The 18,448-nt window shown below is 33.4% G+C and overlaps 1 protein-coding gene across 1 annotated transcript in view; it reads right to left on the bottom strand.

The window, feature by feature from the left end:
• Positions 1-18,448, bottom strand: part of LOC139488564 (uncharacterized) — a 221,513-nt gene that overhangs the window by 98,952 nt on the left and 104,113 nt on the right. The window contains exons 42-48 of the mRNA XM_071274290.1: positions 18,184-18,311; positions 17,251-17,367; positions 16,513-16,656; positions 13,866-14,043; positions 7,982-8,224; positions 6,011-6,249; positions 4,932-5,072 (exon numbers count right to left, since the gene is read on the bottom strand). Of these exons, the coding sequence (XP_071130391.1) occupies positions 4,932-5,072; positions 6,011-6,249; positions 7,982-8,224; positions 13,866-14,043; positions 16,513-16,656; positions 17,251-17,367; positions 18,184-18,311 (1,190 nt within the window). The remainder of the gene's footprint in view (positions 1-4,931; positions 5,073-6,010; positions 6,250-7,981; positions 8,225-13,865; positions 14,044-16,512; positions 16,657-17,250; positions 17,368-18,183; positions 18,312-18,448) is intronic.

The following is an 18,448-nucleotide window of genomic DNA, read 5'->3' as shown; positions in this document are numbered from 1 at the left end:
GCCAAGTGATGGCATAAGCTCACTTTGAGCTAATAAAAATGCAGACAGAGATTACAACTAAAAAAAAATGCAGGACAAAATTTTTCATCCTAGCCCCCCCATAAAAATCAAATGGTAGCTCCCTAACGTACATCATATCACGATTTCAAAGCGTTCAACATCGATTTCAAACAAATGCTTTGAAACTCTAAATGCAAGTGTTCATGTCAAACGCTCACGTGATACCAAACAGACTAGACGTTATACGATAAAGGTAAAACCCGAGGATTCCGGTAAAAAAAAGTTTTGAGCGGGAAATACAAATATAAGATTTTTGGTAGGAACGAAAACATAAAATAAAATAAAATCTTGCTGGTAAATACAAATAAAAGATTTTCAGGCGGAATGAATTTATAGGGTCGGTCGGTAAAGGGCAAACAAACAATATTTTAATTTAAGCCTCAAGGTAGTTTTTTATGAAGTTGAAGTCCAATCAACTTGAAACTTAGTATATGTGTGCCCTATGATATGATCTTTCTAATTATAATGCCAAATTAGAGTTTTGACCCCAATTTTACGGTTCACTGAACATATAAAATGATAATGCAAATTTCAGTTTAAAGTTTTTGGTCAAGGTAGTTTTTGATAAAGTAGAAGTCCAATCAACTTGAAACTTGGTATACATGTTCCCTTTGATAAGATCATTCTAATTTTAATGCCAAATTAGAGAATTTATTCCAATTTCACGGTCCACTAAACATAGAAAATGATAGTGCAGATAAATTTCCTTTTTCCATTTTGCCCCAGCGGTGTTTTTGACGACCATTTTAACACAAATTAATATTTGTACAATTCCCTGTTTTTTTCACACATCATCCTAAGTTTCTATAGATTAGATTTCTACTTTCAAAACAAAATTTCATGGGAATACGGCGTGCATCATAATTATATATAAATAAGTATTTATTGCAAAAATAAACAAAGAATAAAATAAAGTGATAAAACTCAGTCTATTATGCATAAGAACATATATAGATAAATTGTGCAGATGCTTAAATATCAAAGAAACAGGATATTTAAAAGTAAAGTAATACATTTTTAAAGGTTACCAATGAGCAGAAGAATTGCCAGAAAACGATAAAGCAATCTATGCCAAATAAGTTAACCGTTACGTATTGCTTCAAAACTCTTGGCACTCTTCATCTAGAAAAAGTTACCATTAAAAATGTCACATAGTTACCAAAAACCAGAACCTGCTGCATTGGCTTGTATGTCTGAATATTATTCTATAACATCAGGAACGATAACTCATGGCGTTACTTCATTCGGTATCGTGTTACCTTAAGGGGTCAATTGACAATTTTGGTCATTTAATTTTTTTGTAGATCTTACTTGCTGAACATTATTGCTGTTTACACTTTATATCTATCTATAATAATATTCAAGATAATAACAAACAAGAATGTGTCCCTAGTACACGGATGCCCAATCCGCATTATCATTTTCTATGTTCAATGGACCGTGAAAATGGGGTAAAAACTCTAATTTGGCATTAAAATTAGAAAGATCATATCATAAGGAACATGTATACTAAGTTTCAAGTTGATTGGACTTCAACTTCATCAAAAACTACCTCGACCAAAAACTTTAACCTGAAGCAGGACAGACGAACGAACAAACGACCGGACAAACGAACAAGAAAATATAATGCCCATAAATGGGGCATAAAAACTGCAAAATTACCTTAAAACTACCAATTTAGTGGCAGCAACCCACAATGGGTTGTTCAATTTGTCTGGAAATTTCAGGGCTGATAGATTTTGACCAATTGAACAATTGGCGGCCATGTTTGTTGATGGATCAAAATGTCGGATACAATTTATAAACTAGATACCCTAAGGAACATTTAGTTAAAGTTTGAGGGTATTTAGCCCAGTAGTTTCAGTTAGCAGATGACAACAGAAGATGGACGCCAAGTGATGGCATAAGCTCAAATGGGGCCCTTCGGCCCATGATAAGCTTAAAAACCAAGTGTAAATATCAACCCAGTTTTCACAATTTTTTTCATATAACTATTGACACAACCAATATCAAGCACCTAAACAAGGAAAAATGAAAACAAATTGTGAAATAATTGAACAATATATTAAATAAACAGCTGTGTCATGAGCATATGATACACCCGTCGTCTTATGGGTGAAGTTTTATGAAATTACTCAAAAATGAAATTTTGAATCATAACCAAAAAGTAATCATAAATTGCTTTTGAGATAGGGACGGGATGGGGTGTGGAGGCAAGTACTGAAAGGTGCATATAGCTTACAGCTTAATCATATGAGGAATAGTAACTGTTTTATAGATCACAATTTTGCTACTTGTAAGTATGCATAATTTCACAACTTTTAATTCTTTTTGCTTTTTTGCTTGAACTGGCTCAATTTGGAATTATTTTTTTTTTAATTTGTAAGGGTTCAGCGGAACCCAGTGTCTCGCCTAATTTTGCTGTTAATCCCAGGCTCAACGAAAATGAAGAAAAAAATTAATAAAAATATTCCTCTTGATACTATCTTTTGATTGTAAGAAGCTTCTGTCCAAGTTTGGTAAAAATCCATGATGGATTATGAATCTAATAAATGTTTAATTAAAAAACCTTAGTGAGCGCGCTCACATACCCAATGTCCCCACATTGTCACTGGAGAAATAAAATAACTGTAAGAAAATCTAGAGGCTCTATAGAGCCTGTGTCGCTCACCTTGGTCAATGTGAATATTGAACAAAGGAAGCAGATGGATTCATGACAAAATTGTGTTTTGGTGATGGTGATGTGTTTGTACATCTTACCTTACTAAACAGTCTTGTTACTTACAATTATTTCTATCTATAATGAACTTGGCCCAGTAGTTTCAGTGGAAAATGTTAATAAAAATTTACAAATTTTATGAAAATTGTTAAAAATTGACTATAAAGGACAATAACTCCTTAGGGGGTCAACTGACCACTTCGGTCACGCTGACTTATTTGTAGATCTTACTTTGCTGAACATTATTGCTGTTTACAGTTTATCTCTATCTATAATAATATTCAAGATAATAACCAAAAACAGAATAAATTTCCTTAAAATTACCAATTCAGGGGCAGCAACTCAACAACGGGTTGTTCGATTAATCTGAAAATTTCAGGGCAGCTAGATCTTGACCTGATAAACAATTTTACCTCATGTCAGATTTGCTTTAAATGCTTTGGTTTTGAGTTATAAGCCAAAAACTGCATTTTCCCCTATGTTCTATTTTTAGCCATGGCCGCCATCTTGATTTGATGGCCAGGTCACCGGACACATTTTTTAAACTAGATACCCCAAAGATGATTGTGGCCAAGTTTGGATTAATTTGGCCAAGTAGTTTCAGAGGAGAAGAATTTTCTAAAAGATAACTAAGATATACGAAAAATGGTTAAAAATTGGCTATAAAGGGCAATAACTCCTAAAGGGGTCAACTGACCATTTCGGTCATGTTGACTTATTTGTAAATCTTACTTTGCTGAACATTATTGCTGTTTATAGTTTATCTCTATCTATAATAATATTCAAGATAATAACCAAAAACAGCAAAATTTCCTTAAAATTACCGATTCAGGGGCAGCAACCCAACAACGGGTTGTCCGATTCATCTGAAAATTTCAGGGCAGATAGATCTTGACCTGATAAACAAACTTATCTCTAAAGATTTGCTCTAAATGCTTTGGTTTTTGAGTTATACGCCAAAAACTGCATTTTACCCCTATGTTCTATTTTTAGCTGTGTGCGGCCATCTTGGTTGGTTGGCCAGGTCACGCCACACATTTTTTAAACTAGATACCCCAATGATGATTTTGGTCAAGTTTGGTTAAATTTGGCCCAGTAGTTTCAGAGGAGAAGATTTTTGTAAAAGTTAACGACGACGGACGCCAAGTGATGGGAAAAGCTCACTTGGCCCTTTGGGCCAGGTGAGCTAAAAAATGTACAAGAAAAAAAAAATTAATAATAATATCCTGTCGTTAGCACATCTACATAGTATGTCCTTACTATCTACAAAGTTTCATGAAATTCTGTTGTGTGGTTTCAGAGGAGTTGCGATGAAAAACTGTTGCAAAGGTATATTGAAGCAAATAAGTTCAAAAGAAAATAACTCCTAGAAAAAAATTGAATCGTAATTTCCTGAAGATATGCACATCTACATAGTATGTCCTTATTATCTGAAAAGGTTTCATAAAATTCTGTTGTGTGGTTTCAGGAGTTGTGATGACAAACTGTTGCAGTAGTTTTTTGAAAGAAATAAGTCAAATGGGCGCAACTCCTAGAAAAAAAATTGATTCATATTTTCCTGTCGATATGCACATCTACATAGTATGTCCTTCTTATCTAAAAAGGTTTCATGAATCATGCAATTCTGTTGTGCAGTTTAAGAGGAGTTGCGATGACAAGAAACTGGACGGACAGACGGGTCAAAAACATTATACCCTCCGCAAATTCGTTGTGTGGAGTATAAAAACTTTAACTGCAAACTGAGTGTAATGTTAACAGGATAGTTTAAGAAAGTTATTAAAATTCAAAAAACTTTAACCACAGAGTGAATGTAATGTTTCCTGGCAGAAAAACTAAGTCCATTTATAAGTAAAATACAGAAAACAGGAAATTTTTTTACAAAATTTTGTTCTTGATACTATCTTATGATCATAAACAAGCTTCTGTCAAAGTTTGGTAGAAATCCTTGATAGTTTAAGAAAGTTATTCACAGAGTGAATATTTGTGGACGCTGCCGCCGCCGGAATGTAGGATCGCTATGTCTCACTTTTTCGACAATAGTCAAAGGCTCGACAATAACTAGGGTGTATTACATATCTATTTATCAAAAAGTTGATTTTGTATATTCTTCTATGAGACATCAGAACCTGAGACATTTTGACCTGAAACTTACCATCATGAACTGATGTATTCACATATTTTACATCTTTATTCTCTGTGTAACTATTTTTCAGGCCTGAAAATGCTGTAAGACGTTCAGTACCAAATTTTGTTCGATCATCAGGACAGCTTATACTTGGCTTGGTCTTCTTATCTGTATAAATTGAACAAATAAAATATAATGTTTTTCTTCTACCATCAAAATGTTGCCTTTATATGTAATAAGCATGCTTAGGGCCTTTTATAGCTGACTATGTGGTATGGGCTTTGCTCATTGTTGAAGCCGTATGGTGAACTTTAGTTGTTAATTTTTGTGTCATTTGGTCTCTTTGTGGAGAGTTGTCTCGTTGGCAATCATACTACATCTTCTTTTTTAAATTGTTAGGTAGATTTTTTGACAGATTTGGTCTATGTATTCTTTACATTTTTGCACCTGTTGCAAGTCAGAAGCTTCTGACCTTTGTTAGTCTTGTATGTTTTGGAGTTTGGTCTGACATCCATTTTCACTTAACTAGAACACATCTTAGTTTAGGGGCAAGCTGAAGCCCGCCTTCAAATGTCAGATTTTCTCGCCGTGTTGAAGACGAATTTGGTGACCTTTGGTCGGTTTGTTGTCTCTTTGACACATTCCCTATTTTCATTCAATTTTATTTGAAAACAGTTTCATTATAAAATATTGTTGAAATTTGGTCTTTTCAGCCTTTTCGAATCATCAGAAGACACAAAGTTTTAAAATGGATTTGATTTAACTTTAATTAGTGGTTCTTACCTAAGTTATTATATTTATTGATTCTCAAAGAAAAATTCTTTGGACAAATCTATGAAGCAGTGTTTTCAGATATAAAAGTTTTTACAAAATTTCAGTATAAATAATTCTGATAGACTAGAAAGAAGTTTATAATCTTAATCATTCAATCATTATCATTAATGACATTGGTAAACCTGTTTTAAAATGATAATATGCAAATTAAGTAAAATTTATGAATTAAAAAGTCACATGGTAACAGCTTAATTTTGAAACAAAATTGATAGAAATTAGGTGATGTAACCTTTTTGGAAAGGAACCATCCCTTCAATAATTTTACAAGGTACCTTCATCTAGGCAATCTGGGAAACCAAGATCACATTCTTTTTCATTTCCAGCACCACTTGGGTACATTCTAAAAGTGGATCTTGATAATACTATGTTGGTCCATCCTTGTACTAATTCATCTGATGGTAAATCGGTGTCTTTAGCCTTGTATATTTCTGTATCACTGAAAACTTTCTTATAGATCCTAACTTTAGATATTCTACCATGAGTATCTGCAGAGCCAATTATCATTTGCATACTGAAAATAAAAATAAGAAAATGCTATAAGTTTTGGGTACTCAAAGGAGAGACAGTTAGTGTGCTTAAATCATATATTCCCACCTACCCCCTCCTTCCAAAAAAACAAAACAAATATTTTTTAACAAGAGTGCACACGCTGAAATGTCTCGCCTTCTTTAATTATCATTGATATTATGTTGATAGTCCTAGGTATAAAGCTTTATTAAAGACTGTCACATAAACTTAACATTAACCAAGATAACAAAACAAAGACCAATGAACCATGAAAATGAGTTCAAGGTCAGATGAACCATGCCAGGCAGACATGTACAGCTAACAATGCTTCCATACAACAAATATAGTTGACCTATTACTTATAGTTTAAAAAAAATAGACCAAAACACAAAAACTTAACACTGAGCAATGAACCATGAAAATGAGGTCAAGGTCAAATAAAACCTGCGCGACTGACATATAGATCATAAAATATTTCCATACACCAAATATAGTTGACCTATGGCATATAGTATTAGATAAAAAGACCAAAACTCAAAAACTTAACTTTGACCACTGAACCATGAAAATGAGGTCAAGGTCAGATGACATCTGCCCGCTAGACGTGTACACCTTACAATCATTCCATACAACAAATATAGAAGATCTATTGCATAAAGTATGAGAAAAACAGACCAAAACACAAAAATCTAACTATAACCACTGAACCATGAAAATGAGGTCAAGGTCAGATGACATCTGCCAGTTGGACATGTACACCTTACAGTCCTTCCATACACCGAATATACTAGCCCTATTGCTTATAGTATCTGAGATATGGACTTGACCACCAAAACTTAACCTTGTTCACTGATCCATGAAATGAGGTCGAGGTCAAGTGAAAACTGTCTGACGGGCATGAGGACCTTGCAAGGTACGCACATACCAAATATAGTTATCCAATTAGTTATAATAAGAGAGAATTTAACATTACAAAAAATATTAACTTTTTTTTCAAGTGGTCACTGAACCATGAAAATGAGGTCAAGGACATTGGACATGTGACTGACGGAAAGTTCGTAACATGAGGCATCTATATACAAAGTATGAAGCATCCAGGTCTTCTACCTTCTAAAATATAAAGCTTTTAAAAAGTTAGCTAACGCCGCCGCCGCCGCCGGATCACTATCCCTATGTCGAGCTTTCTGCAACAAAAGTTGCAGGCTCGACAAAAATTGGGGGATTATAAATATTGTCACTTAGGTTTCTTCTGGTGTTTGGCTGTGCAGGATGTACAAGTACAAATCCTTTTACAGTTGGAAAGGCAATGTTAAATCTGATGCACCACTAGAAAATTGCACTACATTTTTTCCATACAAAGCCACATTTAAAATCAAAATTGCCTTAAACTTGTTTCAATCCAGACAATGATGAAACTTACTCTGTGAAACTCATAATTGTGAACTTTCTTTTTAGTTAAGAATTGAATGCTTCTTTTCGTAAATTTGTTGGGGTATTAAAGCTATGATCGAAGTACATTTTGTATGGACGCACAGACCGAAAAGCATAAAGCCCCTAGGTGGGGCATAAAAAATCTAAGGGCATAAAAACAATTGTAAAAGTTTATGAATTACAGTAAATAGATTAAAGAAGTTTTGATTGTCATTCTTAACTGTAGATCTTATTAAAGTTATCTTCAAGATGTGTAAAACTGTCTATCCTTTTTAACCTTAATATTCTATTAGTTCAGAACTTACATTATATCCTCGTTCATGTCAAAAGTCAACACATTCTCATCTCTCTTCTTAATTGAATCTATGAATATTTTAACCTCTCCTGAAGGTTCCCATGAGAATACCATGAAATGCCACTTTCCATCAGCAACATCTGTGTCATATTGAACCATTTCCATATCTGTAGAGTTGCGAAGTATAAGATACTGACTAGTAGCTATAAACTGCTGCATTTCAGGGTTGAAAGTAGGTTTAGATCCAATTTGTCTAAAACAAAATTTCAAAAAGTAATCAGGTTATATAAACAAATTTACTTATTATTATTTAGGTCATATGAAACGAGTGACTGGTGAAAAATAATGTTTATCCAATTCTTGAACCAATGCATGTAAATATCATAAACTTAGTCTTCTGTGCGCGACTATATCGTTTTTAAAGCAAAAAGATATCGTATAATCATCATTTTTTTTTTTCTGTCTGTTATAATTTAACAAATATGTCAGCTCATTATATACTGTGTTTTGACTTCAAAGTTTACCGATTGTCACCTTATAGTATACAATCTACAAAAAAGCATGGATATTGAGCATGTGTTTAACATGTACAATCCGATAATAGTTTATTTCAGTGACAGATCCATGCGAATTGCGATCACCGGATTTTTACGAGAAGGTTCACACTAAGGTCACTTTGCATACGGAAAATATGTTGGTGAATTGCTTCCTGGAAGCAAGTAATTAAAAAAAAGTAAACTTCTTCTAAATCTGGGCAAACTAAATACTTTTCTTCAGAAAAAACGTATATGTACCTAAGTTTAATTATAAAAACTATTCATTTTGTTATAAAAAACATATGCATCAATTTTTTTTAATTTGAGGTTTCATATGACTTTAAATTATTGATGAGACAAGTAGTACTTTTTCTTTGGCTAAATATAATCAGAAATGTTACCTTTTCTGTTATCCTTTGTTGTTTTTGGGCAATTGTTTCAACATACCGGCAATCAAGCTTTAAAAGGCACTTTGACAGTCAACAAAACATTTCCTTGACATCTTTTGATAAATTTCTAATAGCAAACTAGTACCAGAACATGGCTCCCAAGATTGGCAAATTGCCCAAACATGTCCAGGAATTTATACTATCATTTATCATTGATATCTTTATGGAGTATTTTCTCAAAGAAATAACATTAAAAGTCCATCTAAACCATATTTGTGCTTTATAAACATTTATTTTTCCATCTCTGGTGCTTGTTTTACCCCCATCACATCAACATCTGGTCTTAGGAAATGTGCTTTAAAAAGGAAATAAAACTTTCTGATTGTGTGTTGTTTTTTAACCCTTTTGCTGATGAATCCCTGTAAATCTTTTAAGTCCTAGTAATTTAATCCTTGTCAAATGAATGCCTTTCTAATCCAAACAAAATAGATTTCAGTTTAGTAACTTTTATTAAACATACAATTAGTAGGGTGCCCAATCAACAAATTTTATCGATTTGCCTTAACGGAATAACATACGGCTATATTTTATATCCTTGTAAAGAGGAGAACAAGCCTCATCGAAATAGCGTTGTCGTTGTCTGCCGTGGTCACTTTTTTTTTAATCAGGGTCAAAGGTCAAAGCAAAAAATCAAGAAAAATGCACAGTCACATTTAGATAGCTAGTTTCTCCTACATATATGCGTTTGGAGGAAAATAAAAACAACTAATTTAGAGAAAAATATCTTTTGTATCTACATTTAGAACTTATTTTATATTTTTATCGCCAAAAATGACTTTAAATTGACTTTTTTGCATATAGGGTGCAAATTTGAAATTTTCGAATAGCTGTTCAATAACAGTGACCTTGACCTTTTTCAATTTCTAAATTTGATTTTTTTGTATTAAATTCGCTACAAGTACGATCTAAAGATGTTTTTTTAGATCTTAACTTTAATCATTTGTCGAAAAAAAATGTGATTTTCACGTCTTTTGATAGTAAGGTGTTCGTCAATTTCTAGGTAAAAATAAAATTTCTGTTATTGTGTGTTAAAGAGTATATATAAATGATTTGTTTCAAATTTAACATCACATTTGGTTGAATATAAAGCTCTATGTATAGCTTTGTTTTACAGAAGTAAAAATTACTGCAAACAGAGAAAAAGGGGGAGGGAAAAAAGTTTTGAAAACAAAACAGGTATTAGAAACAGGTAAAACACCCTATCCTACATATACAGATGACAAAATAAGCAACAATTGGCTATAATGTTTACAAGTATTCCAAATATATAATAAGGGAGAGGGTTATGTTCAGCATTAATGTATTTTACAAACAATTGCAAACAAAATAGGCGTGAGAAACCAAAGGAACATGAAAAACTTATAAACTGAAGACAAGCAGACTTCAGCATGGCAAAAACACGAAAAAGAAAAACAAATGCAAATAAAAAATTATGATCGAGGCTAGTATTACCTACACTACATTCTATGGTCTCCTGTAGTTCCCCGGCCAACGTCAAAGAACATATTGCAGGTTTTTTTATTATTATTTTTTTACATATCTTTCCCCACTAGATAGATTATTACTATATTTCCGACGATTTCAAAATTGAGAAGATGTTTTATATATTGTTTAGAAAATATTATGGACTGCGTTATTTTCATTCCATTGCTAACAATGATTTATAAGACACATACAGAAAAATGAAATCTTATACATCATCATCTTCGTCGTCATCAATGTGTCTAACTACAACCACACGAGTATTTACATTTTGACATATGTCATTTGCCTGACATGGGCATACATCTATACATGATAGATTTTGATCAAAGCAAATGCAACCCTTTGAAAACACAGAATTCCCCTTACAAGTAGAAACTAAATCTTGCAGAAATTCGGATGACATATGACCTCCGAGATAGAAAGGAACATGTCATTGCCCATTTTGAAGAAAGCTAATGTGTAGTTCTCTTGAACTGAATTTTAATGTGCGTATTGTTATGCGATTACTTTTCTACATTGGTCAGAGGTATAGGGGGAGGGTTGAGATCTCACAAACATGTTTAACCCCGTCGCATTTTTGCGCCTGTCCCAAGTCAGGAGCCTCTGGCCTTTGTTAGTCTTGTATTATTTTAATTTTAGTTTCTTGTGTAAAATTTGGAAATTAGTATGGCGTTCATTATCACTGGACTAGTATATATTTGTTTAGGGGCCAGCTGAAGGACGCCTCTGGGTGCGGGAATTTCTCGCTACATTGAAGACCTGTTGGTGACCCTCTGCTGTTGTTTTTTATTTGGTCGGGTTGTCGTCTCTTTGACACATTTCCCATTTCCATTCACAATTTTATTCTGCTACACGGGAAGACATCAAATTTACGTCTGGAGTGAAACTATTATTACATGTTGTTTAAAAGTAGATTCACAAGGAGGAAGTTTGACAAGGGAGAAATTTTAAATTGTAGCCAATTTTACGCTCAAATTGTTAAGGTCGCAGTGATCTATTTTTAGTTTTGACTTGAGATAATTCAACCTGACAAAAAGATCTCGATCTGCATCTATAGGTCCAGCGATGTCACAATAAGAAAGGTTTGACAAATCGGTAAATCATCTGGGCTGTCCTTCAAGACTAAAAAACAGTGCGCTTACTGATCCTAAACAGGGTCCAATACGTTGTATTGCATCATGTAACAGCACGTGTGGTAGAAAGTTACAGATGGCAAACCCGAGACTTTTACATATTTCGTGGACAGGTATACAGTAGTTGTCAATTGTTTATGTAATTTATACGTGTTTCTCGTTTCTCATTTTTTTATATCGATTAGACCGTTGGTTTTCCCGTTTGAATGGTTTTACACTAGTAATTTTGGGGCTCTTTATAGCTTGTTGTTCGGTGTGAGCCAAGGCTCCGTGTTGAAGGCCGTACATTGACCTATAATGGCTTACTTTTTTAAATTGTTATTTGCATGGAGAGTTGTCTCATTGGCGCTCACACCACATCTTCCTATATTTATATAGATGCGAAAATCTTGTATTCAAGTAATAGGGTCTGTTTGAAACCATAGCTCATGTGTATGCTGCATGAAGTGGATGTAAGGAACGCATAAGATTAGAACATCTGTATCTTGTGACTTTGTTATTATCCTACCCTTGATTCCTTTCACACCTATCTCTTTGTCTACATGAATAGCATGCATATGTGAAATCATGCGAGTATCTACTTCATCGGGCGTACCAAATAATTCTTAAAACCTAAATACTATTTCTGAGCTAATTTAGGGTCCTTTGAAGTGCTAGCTAGAATATGACTTTCTCATGTTTCATAGTAACTGTTGATCTACCATGATGCTGAACAATCGATTCCCCAAGAAATCTGATTAAGACCTGCTGTATCTCACTGACTCAAAAAAACTTTTTCCAGGCAGGAATTTGATGAACTTCTATATGTTATGTCCTGAAACACTTTAACAGACGATCAAGAACTTCATTCAGCTTTTAAAAAAAACTTCAGTTGTGTCTGCTAGTGTAAGATTTGTAGCAAGAATGATGCTACAACATTTTGTAATCATCAGTACGAAAATGGTCTAGGTCTGAAGCATCAAGCAATAAACTCAAATATTTCCGTGTTCCCATAGCCTCGATAAAGTTTTTGTTTGTGCTTATTACTCAATTATAAATAAGCAATTCAGTAAAAGAACCTTGACATATAACACACTTATCCCATTGTATTTCATTCTTACTTCGCTTATGGTTTGATTAGCTTAGTTTAACAGGACTGTAAATGTGTGCCATATTCCGGGTCCGAAACGTGATCGAAGGATTTGATTTGTATATTACAATTATAACAAAACTATCAATAAAAAAAACAATAAAGTTATGGAAACCAACAAAAAATATTTCCAATTACAAAACAACTCTCTTCAAACTGACTGGACTATTCTAAATATACAATTTGACCATACAACAAGCAAAAAATAGAAATGAAGTTAGTGAAAATTGTCCTAGTTAATGACCTGGTAGTGTAAGCTACAAAACGGTTAACGGCACCAGAAAAGGCTTGTTTGAAACAAGGCAGAATGATCACTAAATTTGTGTTTTAAATTGCTATTTTCTTCTCACTGATTAACATTACACAATAGATATTTGGCACACATATGAACCACGTGTTATTGATGTAATCAGAGTAAAAATCCCGTGAAAGTAACACGTAATAAATTTTCTTTTGTTCAAAATGTTGTAAATTTCAGCTAAAAAAATAGCCATACTAATATCATGAAATACTTATTTTTAAATTATATAAATCTTTTCAGCTTTCATTATATGATAAATTTAATTTTTTAGCTAAATGATGAGTATCATTTGAACAAATAACATAGAAAGCAATAATTTTTTTTTTCGTGTTGAAGATGGTCTGTATGATTAGGTTTCTGTGGGTACCCTAAGAAACCACAAAATTTTGAAAAACCTGACCACGGGAGCATACGACGACATTCATGATTAAAAAATATAATGATTTTCCAATCGTTTGCATATAAATATAGCCGTATGTTATCCGTTAACTTAAACTTGTTAACTAGACGTCTTTTTCGATACTGGGCACCCTACTAAATTAATCGCTATATTTTGTTCTCAAAAGACCATAAAACCAATACTGTAAATTCAGAAATTATTGTGTGCATTTATTATTGGGATTTTGTCATTTTAGACTAAAATGGGATTTTAATTTTTACAATATTGAGAAAAATCCAGTTTAATTCATATAAAATATCTAAAGATGCGAGTTTAAATTAATGCGTTTACAACTCTGTTGCATTTTTCGCAATAATAAAAACCTCGCAATAACTTCTGAATTTACAGTATTTGTTTTCACTTGATAGATATGATCCTTTTAAGGTAAAGGTTTGATGACAATAGGCAAGGAGTACACTTACATTCCTTCTAATGATAACAAAACAGGATTTTCTCCAGGTCTTGCTAGAACTCTAATCCAAAACATGATCGTCATATTATCATTTGTGTGAGACACAATTGGATTTCTCAAATAGGCTGGCATCCCATCAATATATCTGTCCATGAAGATGTCAAAGTTCTCTTCAACTGTGTTAATACCTAAAAAAAAAAAAAAAAAAAAAAAAAAAACAGAATGTAGTACTGTGTGCTAATTGCTATTGACTACATGTGACAAGGATTTCATTTTCATGATATATGTGCATGCCATTTCAAAGATACAAGATTTATTTTGAAGCTAACAGGAATTGGAACAAACAAACAAAATTATGAAAAAGTGTCTCATAGTAAGGTAAACAAAGACTTGTAATCACAGTGAAAATATGATGAAAATTTCATATATGTGTATGATATTTCAAAGAGTCTTCAGCATACAGGAAGTAGAACATCAAAGAAGACTATAAAGTTAAAATCATAAAAATACTGAGGAAAATTCAAAAGGACAGGTCCCTAATCAAATGGCAAAATCAAAAGCTCAAATGAATGGATAACAACTGTCATATTCCTGACTTGGTACAGGGATCTTCTTATGTAGAAAATGGTGGATTGAACATGGTTTTATAGCTAGCTAAATCTCTAACTTGTATGACAGTCACATCAAATTCAATTCTACATGTATTAACAACGATGCATGGACAAAAACAAAAGGCTCTAAACATTGAGTAGATCATCAAGATCTATGTGCATCTTCAACAATAGATAAAAGTCATACAATTTTTAGTAGAACTTACAATCAATTTTAATTGTAATAATTTTGGTGAAAGAAGTCATTGTAATGTAATAGGTTTAAAGAAATCAACCAATGCATTGCATAATATATTAAGATACAGCATTATAGTTTATACACTTTATAATGCATCATTAGTGTGACCAGATTTTGTCTGCTTAAGAGACCTTTTGACTAGACACAGCTCAATCTAAAAGCATCATCTGGGTTGATGGCTATGTAGCTGCTATCAATATATATATAGCAGCTAGTCTATAGCTACACATTCAAAAGTCAACAATACTAGGTACCATAGATACAAAGGCCGCGTTCAATATTGCGGCCTTTGTATCTATGGATAAAGTATAATTTCTGAAGTTCCTGATTACCTCTCCCAATACCTGTCAAAAATATTGACTTAGATATGTGCATGTCAAAGAGACAACTCTCCATCCAAATAACAATTTATAAAAGTAAACCATTATAGGTCAATGTACGGCCTTCACATACCTGTCAACTGACCCGTATTCTGCGGGTGTGACCCGAGATTTTCACAATTCTGAGGGATCACCCGGAACACCCGCCGGGTCATTGAAATAACCCGGGAATTCCGAAAATGACCCAATTTCACCCGTATTTCTTAGCCTTGAGATTGATTTCATAAGTAATATTCCTTTGAAATACTGGCAAATTCGTAATTCTTCCATGAACAGGAAGTTCATCTAGCTATGTAAACTGTCAAATTAAGTGACCCATTAAGTGCATGGCTTCACTTGACAGCTTTGGTGTCAAACACACGGTTAATTAACAGTTTAACACCAATTACCTTAGCTTTAGGTCGTAAATAAATTGCACTATAATTTGGTTTACAAACTGAACTAGAGTTACTTCCCCTTATTTGTCACCATTCAAAATTATTCCTTATATTTACGTTTTATGGGTGAAAAAGATTGAATCATAAAAATATAAAATTCAAATACATATTGAAAAATAACTTTTCATTATTTTTATACCTTTATACAATTTTTGAAAAAAAGTTGAAAATTATCTTTTACATTTATAATTCCTTTAACTGTATTACTATGTTTTATGATAGTCTAATTTCCTTGTTAAATGAAAAATATTGTGGTTAAAGACTACAGAGTCAATAGTTTAAGAATTACATTAAATTCTAGTGTTTGATGATTTGTAGTATTTTTTCACAAAAAGTAAAGCACATAAGACTGAGTTACACAATTTATAAAAATCTTTAAAAGTTAATGAAATAATATTTTATTAGATTTAAAATGACTTAACAAAGTGAACATGCATTGATGTTTTGGTATCTTTGATATACATTATAAGAAAATGTACCATAAATACTGAAATTCAGCTTGAAAAAGTTCGTACGCGTTATGACCTGAGATTTGATTTTTCAATGCCGGTCATGACCTGCATTTTCATCGTCACAGGTTGACAGGTATGGCCTTCAACAAGGAGCCTTGGCTCACACCGAACAAAAAGCTATAAGGGGCCCCAAAATTACTTGTGTAAAACCATTCAAACGTGAAAACCAACGTCCTAATCTATATCAAAAACGAGAAATGAGAAACCTGTATAAACTACATAAACAAACGACAACTACTGTACATCAGATTCCTGACTTAGGACAGGTGCAAACAATTGCAGCGGAATAAAACGTTTTAATGGTACCAAACCTTCTTCCTTTTTCTGAAACAATAGCGTAACATCACAACATAGAAAACCACATGATAAAATATCAATTGGAAGGCTTAACTTATTCAAAAAACGTAAATTAACACCATGAACGAATAAATTTGATCTCTTCAAAAGCTTGATTGAAAAAGGTGCATAATTATAAATACCTTTGCATCCACTGTCTGTAAGTGTATTCCCTTGTTCACAATAACACATATACTTGTCTTTATTAGATATACATTTAGCTGTAGAATGGCAAGGGTTACTGGAACATGGATCAGTGTACAAAGAACAATTACTACCAGAATAACCTACAAATACAAACAGAATGACAAGGAAAAACATAATAAAAAATTAAACAAACAAACAAACAAACAAAGTAGAGGCTTTCAAGAGCCTGTGTCACGCACCTGACTGTACTTAGGTTTTTGAAATCAATTAATATTGATCCCATAACTTAATCATAAGTCCTGGTGGCCATCTTGGAACAGTAAATCAGCAACACAGTAGCATCACTCCATCAGCACCTCATAAAGAACATTTATGACATGTTTAGTTTACTTCCTAGCAGTGGTTGTCTAAAAGAAGACATTTGTATGTCTTGGATGATGGATCGGCTACACAGTAACAACACTTAGTCAGCACCTCATAAAAAACATTCATGCTGTGTTTGGTTTCATTCTACTCAGTGGTTCTCTAAAAGAAGACATTTGATTTTGTGGTGTCATACAAGCCTTTACAAAACTTGTAATTTGTTGATTTAAATTTGTGCTTCATCTGTACCTTCAAAATTGGTATGTCACGGTATGCCACTAAAAATACTGGATCTACAGTAATTGATGTAATCTATGATAGCTCTTGCTAATAGTTGATATATTTTTTATTAAGAATCATTGGATACTCACTGTCATCACATTCACATTTAAATCCAATAAGGTTGGTAACACATTGACCCTCATTATTACACATGTCTGGCTTAGCACAATGATCTTTGATTAACTGGCAGCTTGTTCCAGCATAATCTAAAATAAACATGCACACGTTGGATATGTTATTACTCCAAAAGCATACTTTTATCATCATTACCAGTTAAATTGAGCAGCCCCTTCCATATCCTGACATGTTCCCTCACTTGTACACTTCAAAACACCTACTGCATTACAGTTATACTGAGAAGTTCCTTCCACATCCTGACATACTCCCTCACGTGTACACTACTCAACACATACTGCATTACAGTTGTACTGAGCAGTTCCTTCCAAATCCTGACATGTTCCCTCACTTGAACACTACTCAACACATACCATCAGTACAGTTGCACTGAGCAGTTCTTTCAACATCCTGACAGGGTCCTACTAAAAATAATCCCTCACTTGAACACTTCTCAAAACTTACCATCATTACAATTACATTGAGCAGTTCCTTCCACATCCTGACATGTTCCCTCACCTGTACACTACTCAACACATACAGTCATAAAGTAACACTGAGCAGTTCTTCCCACATCCTATCATGTTCCCTCACATGTACTCTTCCCAACACTTGTCATCATTACAGTAACACTGAGCAGTTCTTCCCACATCCTATCATGTTCCCTCACATGTACACTTCCCAACACTTACCATCATTACAGTAACACTGAGCAGTTCTTCCCACATCCTATCATGTTCCCTTCCCAACACTTACCATCATTACAGTAACACTGAGCAGTTCTTCCCACATCCTATCATGTTCCCTCACGTGTACACTTCCCAACACTTACCATCATTACAGTTACACTGAGCAGTTCTTGCCACATCCTAACATGTTCCCTCGTGTGTACACTTCCTAACACTTACCATCATCACAGTTACACTGAGCAGTTCCATCTTTATCCTGACAGGTCCCCTTCATTGTACATGGATCAATAATACTACAGATTTTCGGGGAATTCCCACATGTTTCTCCTGTTGTACTACCTTGACATCTGTAATGGAATACTTTTCATCAAAAACAAATTTACACCAATAAAAATATAGTAACCCACATTATCGCTATTTTGTGCATTTTTCCTTTGATCTTTTTTTGTGATAAGTTTCATATCATGCTACTCGCTTGAGATGG

This window comes from Mytilus edulis, chromosome 9, assembly GCF_963676685.1.
Source record: "Mytilus edulis chromosome 9, xbMytEdul2.2, whole genome shotgun sequence".
Lineage (NCBI taxonomy): Eukaryota > Metazoa > Mollusca > Bivalvia > Mytilida > Mytilidae > Mytilus > Mytilus edulis.
This window is presented reverse-complemented; position numbering and strand designations above follow the sequence as displayed.